Below are 25,695 nucleotides of genomic sequence, written 5' to 3' on the forward strand. Positions count from 1 at the left end.
AAATCAGACAAGGGCAAAGTCGTCGCCCTTAGTTCAAGCAGTTCAGAATCTAGCAGCGACGATGAGGAGTCGCAAGATCCCCGAATGGGAGCAATGCATTTGTTAAATGAATTGCGGGGCTAAGTGGGGGAGAACATGAAGGTAAAGCCATTAAAAGCATGGAGTAGAGAGCTAATGTATGTGGATATTAAGCTCAATGGCCAAACAACCCGTGCAATGGTAGATACGAGTGTTACCCATAACTTTATTGTCGATCGAGAAGCAAAGCAACTTGGCTTGATCTTGGAGAAGAACCCAAGTCGAATGAAGGCAGTGAACTCGGAGGCCAAGCGAATCTCCAGGTTAGCAAAGAGAGTTTCCATCAAGATCGAAACGTAGACGAGAGTACTAACATGATAGCGGTGCTATTGGATGACTTCTAAGTGATTCTTTGAATGAAATTCATGCACACAGCGAAGTCGGTGTCAATGTCATTCCTAAACTCCCTATGTATGATGGGAGGTGATGAGCCCTGTGTGGTTTCTATCTCTCGGAGGGGAACCAGGGAACCCCAACAGATATCGGTATTACAACTAAAGAAAGGGGTACGAAAAAATGAATTAACATTCGTGGTTGCTATGAAGCTAGAGCCACTCGACGAGAAGGTCATTCATGAACCTGTTGTGGTGGCTAATATGCTGAAGGAGTTCACATATGTTACATTATGCCACCCGAGTTGTCGAAGACTCTACCGCCACATAGAGGCGTGGATCATCATATCGAGTTGGAACCAGGAGTGAAGCCTCCAACAAGACCACCATACCGCATGCCCCCTCCTGAGTTAGCAGAACTCAAAAAGCAGTTATATGAACTACTAAACGATGGTCTCATTCGCAATTCTAAAGCACCATTCAGAGCTTCAATTCTCTTCCAAAAGAAATAAGATGGGAGCCTCCGAGTATGCATCGATTATCAAGCCCTCAACAAAGTGACGATGAAGAATAAGTATACAATCACACTCATCGTGGACTTGTTCGACCAATTAGGCAAGGTCAAGTATTTCTCCAAACTCGACCTCCGGGGGGGATACTAGCAAGTACACATTGCTGAAGACGACGAAGCAAAGACTATCTATATGACTAGGTATGGAGCATTTGAGTTTTTAGTAATGCCTTTCGGCTTAACCAACGCTCCGGCCACGTTCTACACTCTTATGAACCAATTATTCAAATAGTATTTGGATAATTTTGTAGTCATCTACTTGGACGATATCGTCATCTACAGCCAAACGCTCGAGGAGCATATCGAGCTCCTTCGGACAATTTTCAAGATTCTCAGAGAGAACACTTTGTTCGTGAAAAGGGAGAAGTGTTACTTTGCTCAAATGGAAATCTTGTTTTTGGGGCATCGAATTGGTGATGGCTCCATTTGGATGGATCAATCAATGGTGCAAGTAGTTGTGGAATGGCAAACTCCGGTGCTAGAGTTGAGATCCTTCCTTAGTTTTGTCAACTACTATCGACGCTTTATAGCGGAGTATTCAAAGCATACAACTCCATCGACAGAGTTACTGAAGAAGGAGCAGCCTTGGAGGTGGTCTGACAAATGTGAAGCTGCATTCCTAGATCTAAAGGCTGCTGTGTTGGAAGAATCGATGCTCAAATTGCCAGACTATGGTAAGCCCTTCGAAGTCTATACAAATGCTTTAGACTTCGCTATTAAAAGAGTACCCATGCAGAAGGGTCATCCGGTAGCCTACGAGAGCCGCAAACTCAACGAGACCGAGCGACAGTATCTGGTGCATGAGAAGGAGATGACAGCAGTGATCCACTGTCTATGAGTTTAGCGGCACTATCTTCTTGGATCATGATTTGTGCTGAGGACATATAACATTGCTTTGAGCTATTTCCAAACTCAGAAGAAACTCTCCCCAAAGCAAACACAAATGTAGGATTTCCTAGCTGAGTTTGATATGACAATGGAGTACAAGCCCGTAAAAGCAAATGTTGTGGCCGATACATTGAGCCGGAAGGTGGAGCGAGTGAACGTCATACAGTTGGAGGGCAGAGGCCAAGCAAGTCAGTTGCACTCCAACTTCCTTTCCAAGATCAGGGATGGATTGTATAGTGATCCCCAAGCAGTAACCCTAATACAGCTCATCAAAGAAGGCAAGACACGATGATTTTGGGTCCAGGAGGAACTCGTTTACATAAAAAGGAATAGGGTTTATATTCCTCAAGTGGACAATTTGAGGCATGTTAAGAGAGTGTCACGATTCCCTTTGGGTTAGACATCTAGGCATTCATAGAACCTTGGCTCTTGTAGAGAGGGCCTTCTATTGGCCGAAGATGGGGACTAATGTAGAGGAGTATGTTCAAACATGCCTCACTTGCCAACAAGACAAGGTGGAGCAACGAAAGCCGGTGGGGCTTTTGGAGCCGTTACCCGTACTAGAAAGGTCATTGGAGATTCCTTGGACTTCATATCAAGTTTGCCGACAGTAAGGGGACTGGGATTGATACTCTTAGTGGTCGATTGATTTTCAAAATTTGCAACTTGTATTGCTCCACCCCTACATTGTTTAGCAGAGGAGGCGCCCAAGCTGATGATGAAAAATGTGGTGAAGTATTGGGGAGTCCCGTATAATATTATTAGTGATCGAGACGCTCGGTTCCTAGGATGATTCTGGACCAAGCTATTCAAATTATTCGGGTCTAAAGTTATACTTCTCCACAAGCTTCCACCCCTGGACATATGGCTAAACCAAAAGGATAAACTTGCTCCTGGAGCAATATCTTTGGCACTACGTGAGTGCCGACCAACGAGATTGGGTGAAGCTGTTAGATATAGCTCAATTCTCCTACAACTTGCAGCGGAGCTCTAGTCCAACAAGAGCCCCTTCGAGATCATTATAGGATAACAACCATCGACTCCTCACACCTTGGCTATTGGATACACTAGGAGTAGTCCGTCAGCATATCACTTTGCCAAAAAATGATACCGAAATGTAGATATTGCGTAGGCTTACTTGGAGAAGGTAGCCAAAAAGATGAAGAAGTGAGCCGACTTGTAAAGGCGACCACAAGAGTTCAAAGTTGGCGATTTGGTGTTGGTGAAGCTCCAACCAGTATCAGTCTATTTTTTTATGAACAAAGTACACAAAGGATTGGTGAGCAAGCATGAAGGGCCCTTCCCAATTATCAGTAGGGTGGGCAATGTCTCCTATAGGTTGCAGCTGCTGGCGTGGCTCAAAATTCACAATATTTTTCATGCCAACAACTTGAAAGCCTACCACTCATATCTACAAGATACTTCCCGAAGTGTTTCAACTCGGCTATCCCCCACCAGAGCCTCCTATGAGAAGCGAGTTAAAACCATTCTAGCGGATCGCAAGATAAAGCTACCCAATGGTGCACATGTAAACTGAAGCCAGTTGGGAGCTCGAAGATGCCCTACAACAACATGAAGAAGCAATCATCAACAACTACCAACGAGCATCGATGAGGGCGTTGATAGTTTAAGTGGGGGAGAATGTCATGAACGGTCATCGCGCACTCGCAGCAACTTCATTCAACGAACCATTCGTCACTTTTGCATGCTTGAACAAAGACATGTAAGCCTATTTTACCTTGGTTTTATATGTTTTTGCTTATAAAAATATATGTTCAAATAGGTTGCAGTGCATAGTGCGACCACTCACCGTGTCGGGCCAAAAAGCCAGAAAATGGCTCCGTTTTCGTGTGTCGCGGACTATTTTCTGCAACCCACTGTAGCGTACAAAATGTCAGCCATCTCAGCACCCTAGAACCCCTCGGGTGGCACAGGGCTGGATGGGGCTTCGGTATATAGTCGAGCGTTGAACAATCTTCACAAGTTCGCACATTTTCTTGACGAAAACTTGCCTTCACGCCCGGCACCCGGTGAGCAGCTGTTTGTAGACTTGCGATTGTTCGTTCAACCTTCTAAAGTCCTTATTTTCCTCCTTTCTCTATTTTCTCTCATGCACGCAAGGTGCTCACTAAATTACTTGTAAAGCTTCCCTCTTCGTGATACGTCGGGACTTGTCCGTCGCTCATTCTTCAAACTAATCAACTTTCTCTTTTACAAGTCCTTCAGGACCTAAGTGAGGTTGCAAATTGGCTGACCTTTGCGGATGCATATCGCAAGGGTGTGTCAAGACTTAGGCAATTCTAGTTAAGTCCGAGAAGTTAGCGTAAGGGTGCTTCGCGACTTAGGCAACGCAAGCTAAGTTTGCATCTTGGCCGCATGGGTGCCTCACGACTTAGGCAATTCTAGCTAAATCCATAACAATGTGCCCTTCACTTATAAAGCACATGGCATTGTTGTGTGTGTGTAGTAGCCTTGTAATGTTCAGTCTGCCTTGGTTGTAGGTGACTGCAATAGTGTCATTGTTTGCGACTATCGTAGGTAGTTGTAATAGTGTCATTGCTTACAATGACTATAATAGTGTCATTGCCTACAGAGATTGTAGTAACGCTGTTACAACGTTTGCTAGTAGTGGGGACATCGATTGGATATAGAAGGCTATGGGGTGGATAAGTGAGCATAGTTGCGCGTCACAACAATCTCTCCAAAACTTGATCAAAATAGGATTATTTTGACAAAATAAATCATTTTGACAATACATAAGAATAGTTAAACTACATTAGGATTATTTTGACAAAATAAATTATACGAATCATTTTAAACTACATTAGGAATAGTTAATAATATTGTAATATACGAAAGAAGTATGATATTGATAATACATAGTCACTATAACTCACATCGATAGTTATATTATTATGTTTATTAGACTTATTAACATATTTGATAAAATTCATGTGCACATGTAAAATATTTTTTAAAATTTGATAATCCAATTAAGTAAAATTATTTTCAAATAAACTTTTATTTTATTTGTTTAATTTTTTAAAAAAAATATTTTATTTTAATTTTGTTAGATTAAGTGATATTATCTAATTAGATAAGATATATTGTATACTTGATTGGATCTTGATTACAATTATCGGTGAATAGAACAAAAATTAAATTATAGTCGAATTTTTTATGAGATGATCTTAATTGAGTGACTCTTCTATTTATTATCGTAGACTCTCAGTTCTTGTCTATAAAATGACAGGACCTTTTAGAGACCAAATACTAAACCGAGATTACAAATATATTCGTTCATAGTAATCCTGTGAATGATAGAAAGAGAGGAGTATACTGAGTTTAATTTTTTTTTTAGATCGGTATCGCTACAACCTTTGGATCCGATGATAGTGCACATGTAAATTAAATAAAGGATTTTTGAATGACATTATAAATTTGATCAACCATTACTTGATTTTAGTTTTTGATATTAAAATTTTAATAATAATAATATAATTATCATTTTTATGCTTTCAAGAAATGTTCTCCGTGCATATCCAAGATATATTTTTTTAGTTTTTTATCGAAGTCATTTCGTAGAAAGATGAAACTCGATCTTTAAGCTTAAATCCTTCATTTGTAAGTGCGACCTAAAAAAAATATATAAACATAAGATATTTCGTGTCTTAATTTTTCTTATCGATATCATTTCATCTAAAAATGCTTAAAACATTAGATGAGGCATAATCTTTCGATTTATATTCTTAATAATTAAAAAAAAATAGCTTCACTACTGAGATCATGACCTGAACAATCAATTATGATGCCTTTTTGCAGATATGGATCATCCTCGGATCTCCAAACAAGAGCCAGTTCTTTTAAGTCATTCCCCTTTCAATCTTCTTCTGGTTCCCATGGTAGGATGATCTTGACGTCATTCCTGTTGCTCCTCTGTTTAATGCAACTGTCAGGTACCACATTGTTATAGCTTTCACAAGCAGCTGGCTCTGCACTGGAGTTTCTCCCTGTTTTCTTCCACATATTACCAATTCCTATCCCATTTTTTATGAATGATTCTGAGTTGAATTAAAGAAATCGTTTTGATATTTCTCCGTTCTTCTTTTCAGGTTTTAATTATAGCTGCTTCAACAAATAAATCAGTCCAAATGGACGACTACTTGTTCTTTATTCTTCTGCCTCTCTTCCCTTACTGCTTCAGCATCAGCAAAGCATAATTTTGTTCTTTCTTCTTTGTTTTATTACTTTTATATCACTAATCGGAGGCCTTATTCCCTTAACAGTGCTATAGCTGTTTTGCAATTATTATTACCTTATCAGTGCATCATTGTATTCAATCCAAAACAAGGCGGCGAAGATTTATAATAAACATTATCTGAATACAGTTTCTAACACAGTATGATTTTGATTTCATATTATATTTTTTAATTAATATCTTCAATTTTCTTTTTTAAATAATTCCTTTGATTTAAAAATATTTAAATTATTATTTAAATATTTTTTCGCTTGTTAAAATAAAATGTTTTGGTTTGTTGTAGTATTTTTGACATATTTATGGTGTTCTTATTATCATAACAAAAACACTATAAAGTTTACTTAAGAACATAGTAAATGATATAAGGAGGGTCTTAATCTCAACTAAACTAATTATGAGCCTAAAAGTATGATATTATAACGATGTATTTATTATATCAAAGAAACATGTCATTTATAGTATTTTTAAAATAATATTTATGGTATTTTTAATACATTACTAAAATACTGTAAACATTATTAAAAAATATCATAAATACTATAAATGAATCAAATAAAAATGTAATAATAGTTAAAAAAATACTCAAAATATGTATATTTTCTAAGAAAATTATTTTTATCAATATTATTTCATCTGGAAAACTTAAGGTAATTTATATTTTTATATTATTTATTATATGCCTGAAGAAGAGGAGCAGCGGCGGGTCTCATCATGTCACCCAGCGGAGATGGCTCTGGACCCGCTCCCACTGCCGCAGCCGAACACGATCACGCCTCGTCTCCGTCACTTGGCAAACGACCAGCGACCGGAAGTGGCGGAGCGCCACCGCTTTCGCTTGAGGGCTCCACCACGGAACCTGTGCAGCCTGCTAAACTAAAAATCCGTAGACTATCACCGAACCGAATCCAAATTTTAATTCACTAAATCATGGATTAGCTTATAAATCAAGTATAAAAAGAAGGATAGGAATGCGCATCGATGGGTTAATGGCATACCACGTTGCCAGATCGATAAAAATAGAAAGTAATATCAAGGATTGAGACGGACGCGAAGCTGCTCTTTGATGTAGAGACAGACCATAAACAAAGCTCTACGGGTGCCATCTACCGCCGCTGAGAAAGGACATACCTTCGCAACGATAACCCCCTCCTATTAGTGACGAGATTGCATCTCGCATTCTTATCTACTGTGTGTGGACCCACCCCAGTAATTAGTACGTGGGGTTCGTTATCCGAAGTAGACATCGGAAATCAATCATGTAAATTGATAGGTTACTATTCACAATTATATCTTTTGAACCACCCTTCAATTCTTGTTGTTCGTATGGAAGTCGTATGCGTCCCTCCTCGTGCGAATTTATGACACTTGTGTGGGTCGCTAATTCTAACATATTATAGAATATTTTTCAATATTTAAGTCCTTTTATTTGAGTACATAAATAATATGATAACCCCAAAAACTACTCGATTTGCTTAAAATCTTTAAAAAAAAGAAAGAGAAAAAAAAGGAAAATATCATTCGAGAAAGATTAAGCAAGCAGCGGGTCGTTCTACGCTAACATCAATGTCTCTGCCGAGAGTGAGTGCATCTGCGGGAGTGTGGGACCGACACGATGGAAGTCAGGCCAGGTGACCGTCTCCCGGACGCAACCCGGCGCTTCCCCACCACCTCCTCAGACACGAGGAGGGGGCCGTGGGTCCCACCCCGTCTCCATCCCCGACGGATCTGCTGGCGGAGGCCGGATCACGACTGGGCCGCGTCCAGTGACGTGGCGGACAACGAGTGGGCGGAAGAGTCGGACCCGGCCGGGAGTCTGGCCACAGGTCTTCGACGCAGTGTACCCTGTTTCCTTTTCTGGCCGGGGCCAATCGGGTGTAGATACGTCAGCAGACAGACCCGTCCGCCGTTGATCCTGACAAGGGTGGTCGTGGGGCTCGGCATGAAAAGACTAAATTACCCTCGTTTCTGACCGGACCGGACCGGACTGATGGTCCCATGACATTGTATAAATTTAAAGAATGTGGTTCGACTCGGATTTATAATTGTCTTATTCCGACGAGGGTAGTGTCGTCCATGCATCAAACTTGAGTTCACGCCTTGCATCATCATCCCAACACCATGACGTCAAACTAAAAGTTCGGAGGGCACTTCTCCACCGCGCTAATAGCACCAAATAAATCCCCGAGCGAGACATGGTATCACACGGTAGTGCGTTGGAGGGGGAGAGGAGGTCGGTGGCTCCTCGGACGATCTTGGATTGGCTCAGCGAGGTTGTTTGGGATGGGAGTCCACCTGGTGATCATCGCCAAGATGAATCTCCTCGCCGGCGGGCACAGCAACTGCCAAATCCTGGCTTCCCTCCTTTGCCCCTTCGCCCTCAAGCTCCCCTTCGTCGCCGCCCGGCTCCCCAACTCCTGCGCCGAGCTGGCAGTCTCCCTCCGGTTCTTCGTTTTCCGCCTCGGCCGCATCTTCCTGCAGCGGCTAGTCGGGAGGTGGGAGAGGGCACTCCGCCTGCTCCACGACAGGGTAGCCACCAGCGAGGAGCGGCGGAGGGTGCTCGGCCCCAGTGACGAGATGCTGACCCAGATCTCCATGCTCACGCTCTGAGGACGATCGACGAAGTAATCATTCCCATTCCGGTTCTCGTTTCTTTCTCTACATTCGCATGCGCCACCTCCAGTAGATCGATTTCCTCCTCCTCGGATGAATCCGACACTGAGAGGTTGGGTTGGTTTAACGTTGTAATTAAATTATCATCATCTAAGAAGATGGCCACTTCTTCTTCTTCTTCTAAATCTGGCGGCCGACACCATTGGAGAATGCACTGCAAATCTAAAATTAGATCCAAGATTCGTGTAAACACTGAGAAAGCTCAAAGTGTACGATTGGCTGATCATTAAAGGAAGGGTTCCACCAAGTTGTGCTGTTGTATCAATTGGCCACCTCTTTCATGTTATTTTTCTTATTCTGAGGGTAAAAGAACTCGACACAGTTAATTAGCAGCTGCTTCATCAGCCACAGCATACAAACTAAATCTTCGCATCATCCTTACGAAAAATGAGAAATGATATTTAGCATACAGCCATGGAAGAGAGGATCGCTGTGTTGCTTAGATCGATAATTCGTCTTCGGCTTAAGACAAGCTATGTAGCGTACAGACAAACACTATTAGGTTGACAAACAGCAGTAAACAGTCACGACTCAAAACGTACAGCAGCAGATCATTAATTGGCTTTGATTGGCTAACTTGCTTGACGCCACTGATTCCAAGACGGTGGCCATCTGCATCTTAGCTTTCCCAGAACCAACCTCCCCCAGTAGACATCTATTTCTGAGGATAAGCTTTTTCTTTAATTTATAAAATATAATCCATAAAAATAAATTTTTAAGTTGAATTTATTAAGATTTTACGTTTGATAAAATCTTTAAAATATACCTTTTATTAAGATTTTACCTTTGATAAATTTTAGGCTGAATTTATTACCTTCGATTATATTTTATAAAATATAATCGATAAAAATAAATTTTGAAGTTGAAAATTTTTGAACCGATATATGAAAAATAAATTAGATGAAATTTTAAACCTTTAATCTTCGATAAATAAGTTTGATAGATCAACATCATATCAATGTTTTAACACTTATATATATGTATATATATATAGATGTCTTCCAATATCACATCATGCTAGCTTTAAAAGTAGTGATCTCAGTCATAGAACAGATGGATGAGAAAGCTTTTGAGAAGATTCTTAGAACACAAAACATTATTCTTGTTTTTAACAGCACTAGTGGGCAGAACACTTCGTTTTATCATTTGGAACAAAGAAGAAACAAAACCACTCCAAACTATAACTTGCTTCTGAGAAGTGAGTTACTAAAGATCTAATAATCAAATGATTTAATTTATCAGAAGTAAGCTACTTTATATCTTATGATTAAATGATTTTATTTAATTAAATTATTATGATCTAATTTGATGGGATAATTGATTTATTAATTTTGTTGAATCTAAATCAGTGGTGTAAGTCAATTTAAGTCTTTACCCACTAAAAAGGTAAGAAAAAGTATTGGAGATCTATCAAAGGGATAGATCTCGCATGCTTTTGGTAGTGGCACATTACGTCCTATGTCAGCTTCTTTATGGACATCTTTGCACAGCCATTATGGCCAATCACACCACAATAATATGTACCTAATATTTATTTTTTTCTATTTTAAGTCAAATCGATGAAGATTAACATATATAACGTTTAACATCAATTCAACCCAACACATGTCATTATACTCTTTTGATATAAGTAGTACTTCTCTATCTTTTGATATATGCATATGAATATTATATTAATATAAGTATCATGCAAGTCAATCACGTAAATAATGACACGTGTGATTTAACATATAGTCTTTTTTTATTATTTAATTATATATATATATATATATATATATATATATAGTGATGATCATGAATTTGGGAATCGGATCGTGATAAGATCATGATAATGAAACCGAATCGCCTTTAAATATATACCCTAAATAAACCTGATCATAGGTTACTTGAGAGGAACATCGAGATAACCAAATAGACTAGTATGTTATATACCCGTCCATATGATGAAGACAGCTGGTCTCATAGCTGCTTGTGTGGAGATACTAGGGATACAGTGTAGGTACTCATTGGAGAACGAATTCACTGATTAATTCGCTCACGGAATGTTAGATGGTTAATGATATCTCATTGTCAAACAATGATTCCGTTGTCACAATGGTGTACTTGGTACTTATACTTAAGTCACTAAGGATGTCCTGTATGAGTGCTCCACTTTTTGATATAGGACTTATATGTTTGGATATTCCAGATATAGCACAGCTGGTCATCGGGAGTGACCATCCGCACTCAGTGTCATGAGAGGAATATTTCATCTGTTCTTACTCAGACAAATCCCTGATCAAAGTCATTCGGATTGAGAGAGAAAGAGTTATTTGGGAGAATCAGATTAAAACGAGATTCGAGTAGAAACCGTATGGATCTGACAATACCATGCCCAGTATACGATCATTAAGATATTAGATGGATAAGGGACTATAGATATACGATAATTAAGGACAGATAGGTTCAATGGATTGGATTATTCTATAATAATTCACTGAGCTAGAATGAGTTCTAACTAATATGACTCACGACCAGCTCGATATTGGGCCTAGATGATCACACACATATAGTAAGTATTGCAATGAGTACAGATATGAGATATCCATCGGAGTCCATATCTTATTGGATATCCAATAAATATGAATTATTGAATCAGATAAGATCACCAACCAGAAATATCTCCGTCCCCTCCTTCGCACTCTATAAGCACAGCAAAGTAGTACGGGTTCGTTCCAGCGCCCACATGGAAGGCGACGCCGGCGCCCCGGTCGTTGCACTGCACCCTGTAGCAGTACTGTTCCTGACAGCCTCACGTAGACATGGAAGAAAGATACCGGTGAGAGTTCTGACCTAGTGTACTGCACTTGGAGCACTCCTGCTCCACGAACCTTGTCATTGCCCCGATCGCAGTCCCACTCAGGTCGAAATGGGCGGACTCGGCAAGACAGGGACCGCCGGGACACACATCGGTGATCACGATGGTCACTGGTTTGCCGGAGCATGCAGCATTCTTAGTGCACAAGACCTAAGTACGTAACAATGTCAACGTTCTTCGAGCAAGAGATGAAGCTACATATAGGCGTATATATATACCTGATAGCATGCACCACACATCCCTTCCTCACCGAAGTACCTAACGTTCCACCATCTCAGCTTGAGATGCTCGATTAGCTTCAAACACGTATGAGACAAACAGAATTTGTCATACGGAGAGTTTAATCTTTGTTCATTTTGCGTGCAATTTTCTTTTCTTGGGGTCAACTGCGACAAGTTGATTCCGTCAGATCCCACCGACATGTGGATCTAATTTCTACAAAATGTAATAACCAGAAATATAAAGATAGAAAATTAATCTTACACAAAAATAAAAATAAATATTAAGAAGGAATGTCTCCACACGGATCGTCGGTGACATGTGGTAATCGTTAGAAGTTGATGTGGAACAACTCGACATGTAGTCAAGGGGGAGAGAAGCTAACCCTTATATACCGTGGACGATCGATCCCACACTACCCAAATCGTACGGGTTAGCATCGCACAACAAAAGTTCGTACAAGTTGACTCATGCCGTCAGGAACGTACGGGTCGATCGCTTGCATGGTCACGCCGAACAAGTTTAATTTCTCGCAAGTTCATGGGCCATACAAATAATGGATCGACCAAATATTTTGATATTAAATATAGAGAACCACAGGCAATAATAGCATTTGTGATGAAGATAGATTTTAGGCATTACTAAATGTAATTATAATTATTTAAAATAGTATATAAGTAAAGAATAAGTGACTTTCACTAATAGGAATCTAAAATATTAATTTAAATTTTTAGTAAATACCCATCACTAATGTCGACTTTCTAAGATAGATCTCCGACGAGATCATAGACGATATCATTCTAATCTTCTCCATGGATCCTTAATGATAAGAAAAGCACACTAATGATATCATTTATCTTCAATTTAATTTAAATATTCTTTAAATATATATAATATTTAGGTAGCATATGAAAATTAAAGTTTGAAAAAAACTCCCTTCCTTTTATGATTTTTTAATTGAATTTATAGACAATACCATTATTGAGTCTCTTTCTACTCTAAATATCATTTTAGTAATACATAAATTATCATTATTATTATAAAAACAAGGATTTCGAACAATTTTTCATAAATAGATATAGCAATCTATCGCCATCAGATCAATACTTTAGATATGAAAAGTTATTAGATGACACTTAAACCTTGATAGATGATAATAATACATCATCGTCGACTAATATTATTAATTTTATATTCCTTAATTAAAAATAATCAAAATGTTTGATATTTTATTACCATGTTGTGAAGGAATAATGTGCAAAGCATGCGTCGGCAATCTACTAAGACTACAGTGGGAGGTCATCACATGTTGCACCAACATCATATCCGATGGTTCTTCATGGAATCTTGCATGTGATCTTTACTTGTCCTTTGGATTGGGGTGATTCCATGTATTTAGCCGACCACTTAGGCTCGTGATGCAATGACTTGTTCTTAATGATGGGACCGATTCACCACCACCTCCCTTCTCCCCAAAGTTAATGCCTTTGTCTCCACTTTACACAACATGTAATTTCTCATCCCAAAGTAACAACATGATGTTGGGGCTACTTTTCATTTTATATATATACATCTATAGGTAATATGGTTCATAAAGAATATGAAGCATCCATTGTTTCGACAGGAAAGTTTATTCTTCATCATTAACGAATATAACATTCATCAACCATAGTTTCTTATGATCGAACACATTCCCAACTCAATTAATGGATATTTAATTCTAATTTTGGTGGACAAGATAGATACTATAAGTGATTTATATATATTGATAAAAAATATGATTAATTATATATTATCCCTACACTTTATTATTTTTATTATATCGATTTTATATTTTTATAAATTATATTAAGATCTCTATACTTGTGAAAGTGAAATATTTAATATCGTTTTTCATCATGTCATCGACTCGTATGATTTACTATCGAACACTTATTCTGTCCCATTTTGATTTACCATTAAGTATATATGATATTTTCATTAGCAAATTTGATGATGTAAAAAGAAACGAGATTAAATATTTTACTTTCGTAAGTATGATAATCTTAATATAATTTTTAAAAATATAAAAAATAAAATATTAAATAATTATTTATAAAAATATAATTAACCTTCATATAATCATAATAATATTTATTGAAGACAATGATGAGCCTCGATGGTGGCTTAGTACTTTTATTACTCTGTCGGCAAATTTATGTATCAGTCAGTGAAGAAGAACACACGACGAGAGCCTTAAAAATCCTCATAAATGCTTGGCATTCAAACCACCAACCTTAAACGAGATATATAATTGTTCACCTTCGTGGCTCTAATCTATTATGAACCCCGCAGATTCATTTATTATGTTTGATGGCAGCAACCCTCAATTACTCTTATTTTACAACTCATTCATTTATTATATATATATATATATGTCAATATCACTAATTTAATTTGAATTGTCTAAATTGTAAGACATCATTGTCATCAATGTCACGAATCTAACTGAAATTATCTAAATTGATTTAATTAGGATTGTATAGGTTGTGAAACATTATTATATAATTTATAGACTTAGTCGAGATTGTCCAAACATCATTATATTATTCATTTATAAATTATCAACTTAATTATAATATCGCTTAGGTCCACTTGTAAAAGAATAAATTGATTAATTCAAAAATAAGTAAATAAGTTTTGATATCTCGGATAGTTTTATAAGTAATTCAATAAATACTTAGTGGGTAAGAGAGAAAAAGAAATAAAAACTTTGGAAGTTAAATAAATTGTAATGAGTCTATAAACAACTACAATTGATAGTGTTGGTAGACCGAGAAGAATATTTTAATCAAATTAATAAATTTTTTTACCTAAAAACTAATCAGAGAGTATGATTTGAAAAAAAAATTCAAGCACTCTTTTAGATGAAATATTCAAATTTTACTTTATTTATGTTTATTAAATAACTTAATTATAATTCTTTAAATATATCAATTATTAATTTATCTTTGCACGAAAAGAGAAAAGGAATCGAGCATTAGAATTAGATTCCTAATTTTGTTTCTTAACATCGAAGAGCGAGTCCGAACGAGTCACGAGTCAAAACTGACCAAAAGCTCGACTCGTTCACAGCCCTATTTAGAATAACCGTCAAATCACACATGAAATAAATGAAACGAGGCGGGTTTCAAATGCAACCTTTCCGCTATTTATTCCCATATCCATTTCTCATTGCTGTCTATTTACTTCGTTTGGCTCCCCCCACATCTCCCCTTCCCTCCTCCCCTCCTCCGTTACGCCATCTCGAATCCCGCTCCGGAGCCCGTCACGAACCCTAAGCAACAGTCCCCTAAACCCCTCCCCTCCGCCATTGCCGATCCCACTCATCCCCTCCGACGCAACCATTCTTTTCGTGATACATCCTTAGATCGATGATCACGTGGCGCCGTTGATGCCTCGCTCGGGCTTGCGTCCCCGTTAGAACCCCCGTGGTAGGAGTTTCTGATCGCAGCGTCTTGAGATGAGTGAGTGATCTCGATGGCCGTGACAATGGCGAAGCAACTCAGTCCCCAGGGCCTGAGTGGGATCTCCCCGCCGTGCTCGGCCTTCCTGGTCCCCGAGAAGTGGCTCCGGACCGCCTGGGCTTGCCAGTGGAGGTGGGCCATCTCGCGCTCGGTGTTGTGTGGTGTGATGCTCTTCGCCCTCGGCCTCGTCTCGCTCTTCACTGGCCAGATTGCTGCCGACCTCGAGTGGTCGCGGATCCGCGGACGGTGGCGATCCAAAAGGGTATGAGCTAATAAAGCATGAAAGTACTGGAAATAGAGTTTTTTTTTTTGTTTTTTGTTTTTCTTTTCTTAGAGAACGCAATGTGATGCGCGGAGTTGCTTTTATGCTTTTGTTCCTTTCCACTCTACTTTATAATTTGTTTCTGTACATTATGGCGTTGTTACTGTTCATTTGACATATTAAATGAAAACTTATCCCTTTTAATTGTTTTTGTGCAGTGCAAGCGTTTAATATTCTTGCATCTATTTTCTTCTTATGGAATTAACATGGTTTAGTTTAAAAAGATTAAAAATGATACATTTTTTGGAAGCAGATAATTGTCATCTATGTAGTGTGCGGCGTTGTGCTTTACAGTAACTTGAATGGTTATACTATTCCTTACTGGAATCATTTTTAGTTCATACTGTCAAATTGGAGACATTTGCAGGTTGGATACAGTACTCCAACTGATATATGGAAATCAGAATTTGCAAACCTCTATCATGGTTGTAGTGATAGAAGCCCTCATTTTAGAGGTAAGTTCCTTACAGCATTACCAACAGGATTTCTTTTTATTTTTTCCCTATCTTTTTGTGCTGATTTTTGTATTGTGGTTTTCCATTAGAATTGTCAAGGATGAAGGTGGGCACTTGATGAATGTGTATTTTGTACGATTTATATAATAATTGATAAATATAGAAGCTATGAATTTCGTTTCTATGTACAAAGTAAAAAAATACATATTTTTCAATATTTGTGTGTTCTAGGATGTTAAATGAAAATTTTCTGACCAATATGAATGGTATTAAGGAAACTATTCACTTCAACAGAATACATCAGAATACAAAAAATTTCCGACAAATATGAATGTGTTAGGATGGTTGTTACAACTTAATTCAAGATCTTATATGGGCTACTAGTCACTAATCAAGTATATAAAGGCTTTTCAGGCATAACCTTGCTGGATGCCCTTTTTTTCTTTACATCTCGTTTCATTGTCTGGTCTTCCTCTTTCGTTTACTAAAAAACATTTTGCAAGTTTCAGGTATGTTTTTCACTTTCCATTTCACATTTGTAGTTTTGTCCGATCCCATAATTGTTTGATTTAGCACACACTTGAAGAGGATGGTTGAGATAAAATGAAGTTGCAGATACAAAGAATGTGCAACATATCTCTTGTATTGGGGGTTCAAAATTACATGCCTTTGTTTAGGATTTCGTTATTTTCTATGAGTCTTCCAGAGGTATTTGTGCAATTGTCATTATTAAGGAGAAGGTTGGTATGCCACTTGCAGTAAAGGACTTCTGTCACATACTGTGAAATGGTAAGTTGTGCTGATCCAAAGTCCACACAGTACGAATCGGATGTATCTATGAATTGTCTCCAGTGAGCTTACCGGTGCCTGATCATGTAACCATGTGGCATGCACATGCAAGGTGCTGCACCTTTGTTACCAGGGTCTGGCATGGGCACAATACCTGGCTTATGCCCTTGAGCTTAGTAAATCAGCTTTAGTTGTTTGGTGGGACTAAAGCTGCTAAGTTGTGACACAGCAGCAGAGGAACTTAAACTTGATACTATGCTGTACCATGAATATACTGGAGTTGCAATACAGGGAAAGGCTTTTAAGCATTAGAAGGGAGATTAGAACTATCGATTTGAGATTCTGTACTCATTAGGTCTCCTTTCCCAATTATTTCAAGTAATGGACTTTCTAGAATGTCATTAATTTTGGAGTAAATTTTGACGATAATGCTTTACATGATCTAACGAAAATTTCTTTTAATGACTGATAAGCCAGGTTCTGGATAAATCCAAACTTAATGAATCCTGGCAAAAAAGTCTGGCTAGAAACTAAATAGGCTTATTATGCAGACCCATTTATCTGATCAATATCTGACATGAATATATACCACGATGGTGTGAATTAATCTAATGCTTATAATATATTCACTTATGGTTGCTGAACTTGTCAATCCTTGCCACCTCCTGTGCAACCTTTTGATCAGTCAACTTTATTTGTCAGCAACAACCTGATAGAACTTAGGATCTCAATTAGGAGGACATTTTTCATTGGACAAGGATATATATCCTTGAGCTATAAACCCTAAGGAGATGGATCTTTCTAAAAAATTCACTGCAGAGAATTACTAAGGGCAAGAACTTGTAAAATTATTTCTTAATGGTATAAGGTCAAATAGTTTAGTCGACATGTTTGTATAGTAGTTGTTAAACAGCAATGTCTTAGCTTTTATGCGATCAGATATCTGATTTTTACATGTAACATTCCATTTAATCTTTGCCTTAAGTAACATTGTCTTAGCTTTTGAGCATCTCTTTCACTATTGTCTTTGTTCGATGTTGATTACATATGGAAAAAAGTGAAGTGTTTTCTTGTTGGTCAAATTTCACCACCAACGTGGAAGTACCATTAAGCATACTAAAGTCTATTTGCTTTTTTCATGTGATTTAGATGCAGTGCATGATAGTGAATCCAACGGTTACCTGTTAATTGCAACAAGTGGAGGACTAAACCAACAAAGAACAGGGGTAAATTTGTATTTCTTCTCTCATGTTCTGTTATTTTATTGTTATCAAGAAGTGATTTATAAAGGGTTTAGAAGATTGTCAAGAAGTTTCATCTTTCAGTAGATTTAGTTTGCATGTGATCCACCATCTTGCTTTTTTCACTTTCTTTTTCACATAAACAGAAGGATGTACCCTGAAAATTTTGCTTTAACCATCTTTTATTATAGGGTCCCAATCTCTCAGAGTAAGTTTGGCCATATTGGATCAGAAAAACATGGTTCTTTGTGATAACTTCATCATGACTGTACTGCCTCTCTGATTCATCTTATGCTGTTGAATGAAGGTGCATAAGATAAATAGAAATCTCAGAGAACAAGTGGACTTTGTGGTTGTATGTACATTTTCTTTCTTCTAAGTGATGAAAACATTAACCATTACTTTTTAATGATCAGATAACGGATGCTGTTGTTGTAGCCCGGATCTTAAATGCCACTTTAGTTGTTCCTGAGCTTGATCATCATTCTTTTTGGAAAGACGACAGGTGATATGACAACATGGAGACTTTATGAGACAATTACTACTAGTTGTGTTTCTAAGTTAGATACAATGTATGTAACAGGTTTATTTTTTACATTTGCAGTGACTTTGCAGACATTTTTGATGTTGACTGGTTCATTAACTCCCTTTCGAAAGATGTACCTGTGGTTAAAAGGATTCCAGACAAAGTAATGAGGTCAATGGAAAAACCTCCATACACAATGCGCGTTCCAAGAAAATCTACTCCTGAATATTACCTTGAACAAGTGCTTCCATTACTATTACGGAGACGTGTAAGCAAGCTTGCAGACTGCTTGATATGTGCTTAATTTAGCCATTTCATCCAGATTACATGATAGAATTTAACATCTCTACCATATTATTTATCATAACTTCTGAGGTCTTTCACCGTTCGACTTGGTATGTTTCTCATGTGAAAGGTCATTTGCTTCAATGCTCACCATAAATAGTTATGTTGGACAGTAATTCAGAGGTGAATAAGTTCTTCGGTTGCAGCCTTTCTTTGTGGGTTAGCAGACTATTCTTTCTCTGATGGAAATAAAGTACAAATGCTGTTACATCTTTCCAAACATTAAGAATGGGAATAACTCATTCCGAATCCAATTCCAAGCCTTCAAGCCTTCTTTCCATCTTAGTAAACACAATATCATATCATCATCAAATTTCGAACATTTTGGGTATTTTTTTATTACCTTTTCTCTGATAGGTTGTACTTAAATTGATCCTTAAGCGGCATCAAATTTCTAGCAACAACATATGACATGCTGGTAAATCTTAATACAAGGTTTTAAATCTCATTCTGGTGCTAGTTCTGTGGTACTGATGTACTGAGAGGTATACTGACTTATACTGCCTGGTACCAACCAACTGGAAAACACAACATAAGATTAATATCCATTAGTACCAGATCATATGATGTGATACAGGTCCTTTTTCAACCAGTAAACACTGATCTCATAATTCCCAATACCCAATTTTATGTTATATCAGATGCATTTTCTCTATGAGCTGCTATGTTGAGAAACTTCTGATGCGAAGTTCTAAATATTGATTTGGTAACAATTTTGACAATCTGTTGAACTAATAGGGTTCTGAGAACTGACCTGTACCACCTAAACCCTGAGTAAACTAATAGAAAAATAAAAATGAGTAGTTTACTGAGTTGTACCGAGGTGTATGATTGGACCAGTAAACACTGATCAATATATATCAGCTTGATTGGTATTTGGAACCATGCTATCTTGAACAGTTAAAAGGCAGGAGATCAAGGTCACAAACTAGCTTTGATTACCTCTCATTCTCTAGTAATTTGTCAATCCTTTATGGAAATAGTTGGGAGACACTCCGATAGCAATTTTTAGAATGTTTCCATTATTTCACTGGATATAGACTTAGTATGCATTGTAACAGTAGTGGTTACTAAAAAAAAAACTATAGTAACTTTGGGAAAATGGCTGACATGCCGTATACTATATTTAAAGTTAGGTTATACAGTTTACTGAATCAGATAAAACTAATTTGTGTTTTTATAATAACATTATCAATCAATTGATAAATTGCAGGCTGTGCAGTTGACCAAGTTCGATTATAGGCTTACAAACAAACTTGATGAGGAACTGCAGAAGTTACGCTGCCGCGTAAATTATCATGCACTAAGGTTTACAAAACCGATAAAATTAATTGGTCGGAAGCTGGTCAAGAGAATGCGAACAATGAGCTCACGTTACATTGCTGTCCATTTGAGGTATTTTATTTTTTTGTTGGAAATATACTTGGCATTATAAGTTGTTAGAGTTATCCAAAAACTTTCCTATTCGGCATGCCAAATTGATGCTAAAGGCATTATTTTTAACAAAAAATGTTTACCTGCATAACATGATCTTTTTTGTTTTATATACCAGCTTTCTTCTACTAGTATTCCCTTGCTAAGGATGTGCCTAGACTAGCTATACCAACATGGTTGAAGCATATACCTCTCTTCCTTGATTCTGAAGCATTCTGTTTTAGGTTGAATTTTCTCATTTTAAAGCTTTGGTTTTCATGTTGCTACTTGATTTCATGGTCATAACAAGTGTTCATCATGTCAACAAGGGGAGTCACAAATGCTCAGTGCTTGTATGCTTGCCCTGATAAAAAGTTCTATCAACAAATACAAATGTGCTGTCCAGACCTCTCTAAGTGTCCAGGCAGCTCAAAATAATACCAATTGAGTTTGGCTGCAGAGGAACCAAAAATTCCATGAAACCCCATAGCAGTTTATGTTTTTTTAAGCTCCTAGTTTATTTATTTATATATACTAATTTAACTGGTATTGTGTTGTCTCAACTTTATTCAACCAATTGTGACAAGGATTAATCTGATTGTTGAAGCCTGTCTTAAGTAAAGTCAACCAGAATCAAATTGATCTGGATCAACTAACCCAGACGCACTTGTTCTTCCCCATCCTACTTAAATGTCAACTCTTGTTGTCTCTTGAGTTGCATTTCATTATTGTTTTCTCCCATCCCAACAAATATAATCTTGAAAAGTACAGTTCACTGATTTGCAGTTGGGTCAACCTACATTTTGGAACTTACTGTTAACTAAACATGTCGAATATGAATGGGACAACACATGTTTATGTTCATAAGGCAGAAAACAGATGATTTAAATGTATATGATTCTTGACATAATAGTTGTACTGGAAGAAACGTTTTCAATTTTAGTCAGATTGGTGAGTACCAATCCATGTTTACTGGTCCAACCAGGGACCTGTACGGAACCATATAGGTTGATGCTAATTGGTTTTGATTTATTATTATTATTATTATTTATGATCCTTGACAGTACAAGTCAGTATACTGCAAGTTATGCAGGTAGCATTCAAGTCCCATCGGTTCTTGAAACCAGTAGTGGACTGGAACTCATTGCTTGGAAGAGCCTTACAGAAATTGTTCTTCAATTGAGACTTTCTGGCCCTTGTGACAAAATTGAAGTTTCCTATGTAGTTGCTCTTGGTTTGTTTTTTCACATCTGATACCCTACAGTCTAGTCAGAACTTAAGCAGGCATCAAGCCATCATGTGGCACACTATTTAGCTGATGATATATTAAATCAAGACGATTCACATCATAATTTAAATTAAAAATTGTTCAACTGTTCAACAGAATAAAACCTTGTTATAGAATGACACTCGTCTTTTGTTTATGCAGGACTAGAAATGTTTGTGCTTTCATGATTCAGCTTATAGCATTTTTCATAGTTTCAATTGCTTTGTACCTGGTGGTCAGTTTTTTCCCATTGTCAGATATTATGTATATTGTACCATTAATAATCTCTGGAGCTGTTTGTCTAAAAGAATGCAAGAAGGTTAATACCTTTTCATCTTTGGGCTTGACCAAGCCAATCATTGTTTAACATCTGTTTAGGTTAAAAGCTCCTATGATTCATTTTTGGCAGCATATCATCATCATGCCGGATCCTTTTCTTGATTGATACTGCAGGTTTGAACCTGACATGCTTGCATTTTCTGGCTGTTACTTTGGTGGTGGAGATAAAGAACGTAATGAGCTTGGTGAAATTAGGAAGCGTTGGGCAACATTACCTGTGAGAATATTCCCATTTTTCCTCATTGGTTCTTTTCAGCTTTAACTAGTAGGATTTTCTTTTGGCTTCCACAAGTAGGATTTTGTACCTCAAATTGCATAATCTATGACAACTTTTCTAATAATCATTGTAACCATAGTTTCATTAAATGCATTGATCTATGATCCATAATGCTTTAGAAGCAGTTTAGGTACCAATGTTATCCTTTGGATGAATTTTCCTCCATAATGAAGTTCAATTTTGTCAATCTGAAACTTATTGAGGAAAGATTAACAATCAGTGTTGTCAAAAGACATTTGGGTGCTTGCCTAGGTGCCCCATATTGCTCGCTTGGCCCAGCAGTCGTGCTCACACATTGAAGCCTGTCCCAACTTGCCTGGTGAATAAAGTCATGGCTTATTGGCTTGAGCTAGGCTTGTCCAGGCATGAAGCTAGGCTTAGGTTGGCATATACTGGCCTGTACTGATAAATGATATGGTCGATACAGATATCATACAGGTCCGACCAAGGATTGGCATTGGTACTGAACTGAGATTTTAATCTCTGCTGTGAACTACCATTTATTTACTAATTGCTTTTGGTGGAAGAATGAAGCATGTGCATTTTGTTTTTCCGTCAACACATCGCAATAAGCTTTGTGAATGTGTATGCTGTTTATGATCTCCACTTCATCAGTAGTAAGGGCTACATATTCTCCATAAATCCATGGTTGAAGTTGATACTTTTGCAGGATATGAGAGCTGAGGTGGAGCGAAGCCGAGGAAAATGTCCGCTGACTCCACAAGAAGTAGGTTTAATGCTAAGAGCTCTTGGCTTTGTAAACAACACTTATCTTTATGTTGCTTCTGGAGAAATATATGGTGGAGAAGCAAGCTTGCAGCCTCTTAAAGACCTCTTTCCAAATTTTTATACAAAGGAAATGCTTGCCGGAAATGATTTGAAGCCCTTCCTTCCGTTCTCTTCTCGTCTTGCTGCTATTGACTACATTGTTTGTGATGAGAGTGATGTCTTTGCCACAAATAATAATGGAAATATGGCTAAGATTCTTGCCGGTCACAGGTATGACTAGTGTTACCACTTGAATAACTTTCTTCTTCTTTGTCCTTTTCCTTTTCTAATTGCTTGCTTAAGACTCACTTTGATATTTGTTTTACATAATACTAGGCACTTCTGGTGATTTGTAGGGAAAAAATGATGGTCTGGAACCTAACAATTCTTCCATATCATGGAGAGTGCCTATATAAAGGACATTTAGGCTAATATTATGGATAAACTATGCCCTAGTTATTTCTTAAGTTGACAATATTTTCTCATGATTTATTGCAGTGCCCTTTTTTGTTTACTGTTTTCCTTCTTTGACTAACAAATTATGCAGATCTAAATATCAACCGCCCATATTACTGTCTGTCATCGCAGATATCAGATCCTAACCTGCTAAATAAGTTATTATGTTCATCCCCTAGTTAGTCTCAGTGCAACATGTCATATTTTATTGTTTTAGCATCGGGATCCTGATAAATTCTACATGCAAGCACATCTCTAGTTTGCTTATGAAGTTGTCTTAACTCTTAAGAACCTTGGTTATCTTGTTTGTTTGGTTATCATGTGTATACTTCTGGCTTTTCTTTTTCTCTTGCAACTAAACATTGGAATTAATTTGCTTCATTTGACTGTCCTCACAAGTGCATGAAGCAAACACTTCCCTTGTACACATCAAAATTTTCAGATCTCATCTCCTGCTTAACCCAATTTCCTCTCTAGCATCTGAAGTCTTTTGAAACATCATGACGTGATTTCAAACAATTCTACCTGTCTTTCCCAATTTTCTTTTTTTATTTTTTTTCTCTTAATCTTGTAAATTTATTGAGAACATGTCTAACCAAAACTGACAGTATCACCATTCCATTGCTATATTGCCTTACTTTGTTTCAGTTTTCCACTTTGTCTCTGTTGTTAGACAATCGGGGGCAAACATACATTGCTTTGGAAAAAGTGCCAACAGTCCGCCATAATCTTGTTGTGTTTCTTCATTATATCAATGTGACAAAATGATACTTTTCAGACAGAGCTATTCACCTTAAATCCATATTGCAGAGCTGTCATCACATAGTATTCTTTCTTTTATATCCTAGACCTAAGGACAATACCTAAATTGGTTGGTTGTGGATAGTTTTCTCTTCCTGTAGCAAGCAAGCGTCATTCACATTTACTACACCATATGTGCAGGAGGTACATGGGACACAAGAGAACCATAAGGCCAAATGCTAAAAAGCTTAGCTCTTTATTTAAGGCATGCAAACAGATGGAGTGGGAGATGTTCTCCAGGAAGGTGAAGTTAGTCCAGAGAGGCTTCATGGGGGAACCAGATGAGATGAGGCCAGGGAGGGGTGACTTCCATGAGTTTCCATCTTCCTGCATCTGTCAAAATCCAGATCACCTTGTAATAGGTTGGATTTCCATGAAGCCTGGAATTAGAGGAAATGAAACGGTGCGACAGCACTTCAGCATCTGAAGTGGAAATCAGTGGGGACGAAAGCAGGTTTTTCTGAATCAGACAGTGATGTTTGTGGCCAATTGCTTCCCATTCGATAAAAAAGGTTCACACTTTGCAGTTCGATGCATCTTAGTGGATGACTGCCTTGTGCCTCGTTAATGACATCATATAACAATCCCCGCGAGTTCCGAAGGATACACAGACTTGTGGTACTTGGGTTAATGCTGACAAAATCATCGAGTATACCGAATGGATGATTGACTGCTTTTAACATTGACGATGGTAGTGCAAACCATGACAGCCAGCCTTGGCCATCAATATTTTTATACTGAGATGAAGCCTCAAGTTTAGAGTCTATTGTTGTAAGCCAATGTAAATTATATCACCAATTTTGCCAGATTTAAACAGAAAGGCACTTGGCCTTACTGCTTGACTTCATTCTTGTGGCCGTAGCAATCATGAGAAAGACTGTAATATGAGATATTTATGATCGTCAATATTTTTTCTTCTACGTAATTTCTCTTTCAAGTTTCTGTTCTTCAACCGGTCAACCATTGGATCCATGAAAATGGATGGTCTAAAAACCATCACGTTCATGCAGTGTAATCGTTTGTCTCCCTCATGAAATATACTGATAAGACTTTGGTTTTCCTATTCTTCAATCAACTCAGCACAAACGTCTTCGTTTGGCCCCTTAGCTCGGTTATGAAATGTGTAGGTCATACCACAGTTCCAATGTCATGACAGATGACTACATTGCTATGTTAGTCATCAGTTCGGTACTAGTTGTAGATCCAACCTGCAGTCATTACTGATGCTCCAGGTTTTAGCACCTCCAGATAGCCAGAGTGGTAGATCCAAGTCTCCAGCTAGCTGACGAGTAGTGATCCCCACAACTGGCACGACTA

At 37.7% G+C, this 25,695-nt stretch overlaps 3 protein-coding genes across 3 annotated transcripts; 2 read left to right on the top strand and 1 right to left on the bottom strand.

The window, feature by feature from the left end:
- The first annotated feature begins 216 nt into the window (after positions 1-216).
- Positions 217-1,819, top strand: LOC135672166 (uncharacterized mitochondrial protein AtMg00860-like). The gene is made up of 2 exons (XM_065180622.1): positions 217-341; positions 1,264-1,819. The coding sequence occupies exons 1-2, from the start codon at positions 217-219 to the stop codon at positions 1,817-1,819; spliced, it is 681 nt and encodes a 226-aa protein (XP_065036694.1).
- Positions 1,820-11,441: 9,622 nt separating this feature from the next.
- Positions 11,442-15,242, bottom strand: LOC103977687 (expansin-B18-like). Its single transcript, XM_009393270.2, has 4 exons — positions 15,102-15,242; positions 11,873-11,950; positions 11,614-11,804; positions 11,442-11,562 (listed from the first exon to the last, which is right to left on the bottom strand). The coding sequence occupies exons 1-4, from the start codon at positions 15,240-15,242 to the stop codon at positions 11,442-11,444; spliced, it is 531 nt and encodes a 176-aa protein (XP_009391545.2).
- LOC103975693 (O-fucosyltransferase 29) lies at positions 15,077-25,303 on the top strand. The gene is made up of 9 exons (XM_009390734.3): positions 15,077-15,641; positions 16,069-16,156; positions 18,095-18,171; positions 18,603-18,691; positions 18,791-18,980; positions 20,271-20,452; positions 22,191-22,293; positions 23,024-23,352; positions 24,520-25,303. Exons 1-9 carry the CDS (start codon positions 15,393-15,395, stop codon positions 24,803-24,805), a joined length of 1,593 nt encoding a protein of 530 aa, XP_009389009.2. The 5' UTR covers positions 15,077-15,392; the 3' UTR covers positions 24,806-25,303.
- The last annotated feature ends 392 nt before the right edge of the window (positions 25,304-25,695 follow it).

This window comes from Musa acuminata, chromosome BXJ1-4 (assembly GCF_036884655.1).
Source record: "Musa acuminata AAA Group cultivar baxijiao chromosome BXJ1-4, Cavendish_Baxijiao_AAA, whole genome shotgun sequence".
NCBI classification, from domain to species: domain Eukaryota; kingdom Viridiplantae; phylum Streptophyta; class Magnoliopsida; order Zingiberales; family Musaceae; genus Musa; species Musa acuminata.

Bases quoted from the DNA above. Each gene is read 5' to 3' on its own strand.
- LOC135672166 (XM_065180622.1), top strand. From the start codon at position 217: ATGGTAGATACGAGTGTTACCCATAACTTTATTGTCGATCGAGAAGCA. The intron at 342-1,263 runs GTTAGCAAAGAG...CGTCATCTACAG, and splicing joins GAGGCCAAGCGAATCTCCAG to CCAAACGCTCGAGGAGCATA.
- LOC103977687 (XM_009393270.2), bottom strand. From the start codon at position 15,242: ATGAGTGGGATCGGCAATGGCGGAGGGGAGGGGTTTAGGGGACTGTTG. The intron at 11,805-11,872 runs GTATATATATAC...TTACGTACTTAG, and splicing joins TGTGTGGTGCATGCTATCAG to GTCTTGTGCACTAAGAATGC. The intron at 11,563-11,613 runs GTATCTTTCTTC...GTACTGCTACAG, and splicing joins CTAGGTCAGAACTCTCACCG to GGTGCAGTGCAACGACCGGG.
- LOC103975693 (XM_009390734.3), top strand. From the start codon at position 15,393: ATGGCCGTGACAATGGCGAAGCAACTCAGTCCCCAGGGCCTGAGTGGG. The intron at 15,642-16,068 runs GTATGAGCTAAT...AGACATTTGCAG, and splicing joins GACGGTGGCGATCCAAAAGG to GTTGGATACAGTACTCCAAC. The intron at 18,692-18,790 runs GTGATATGACAA...TTACATTTGCAG, and splicing joins TCTTTTTGGAAAGACGACAG to TGACTTTGCAGACATTTTTG.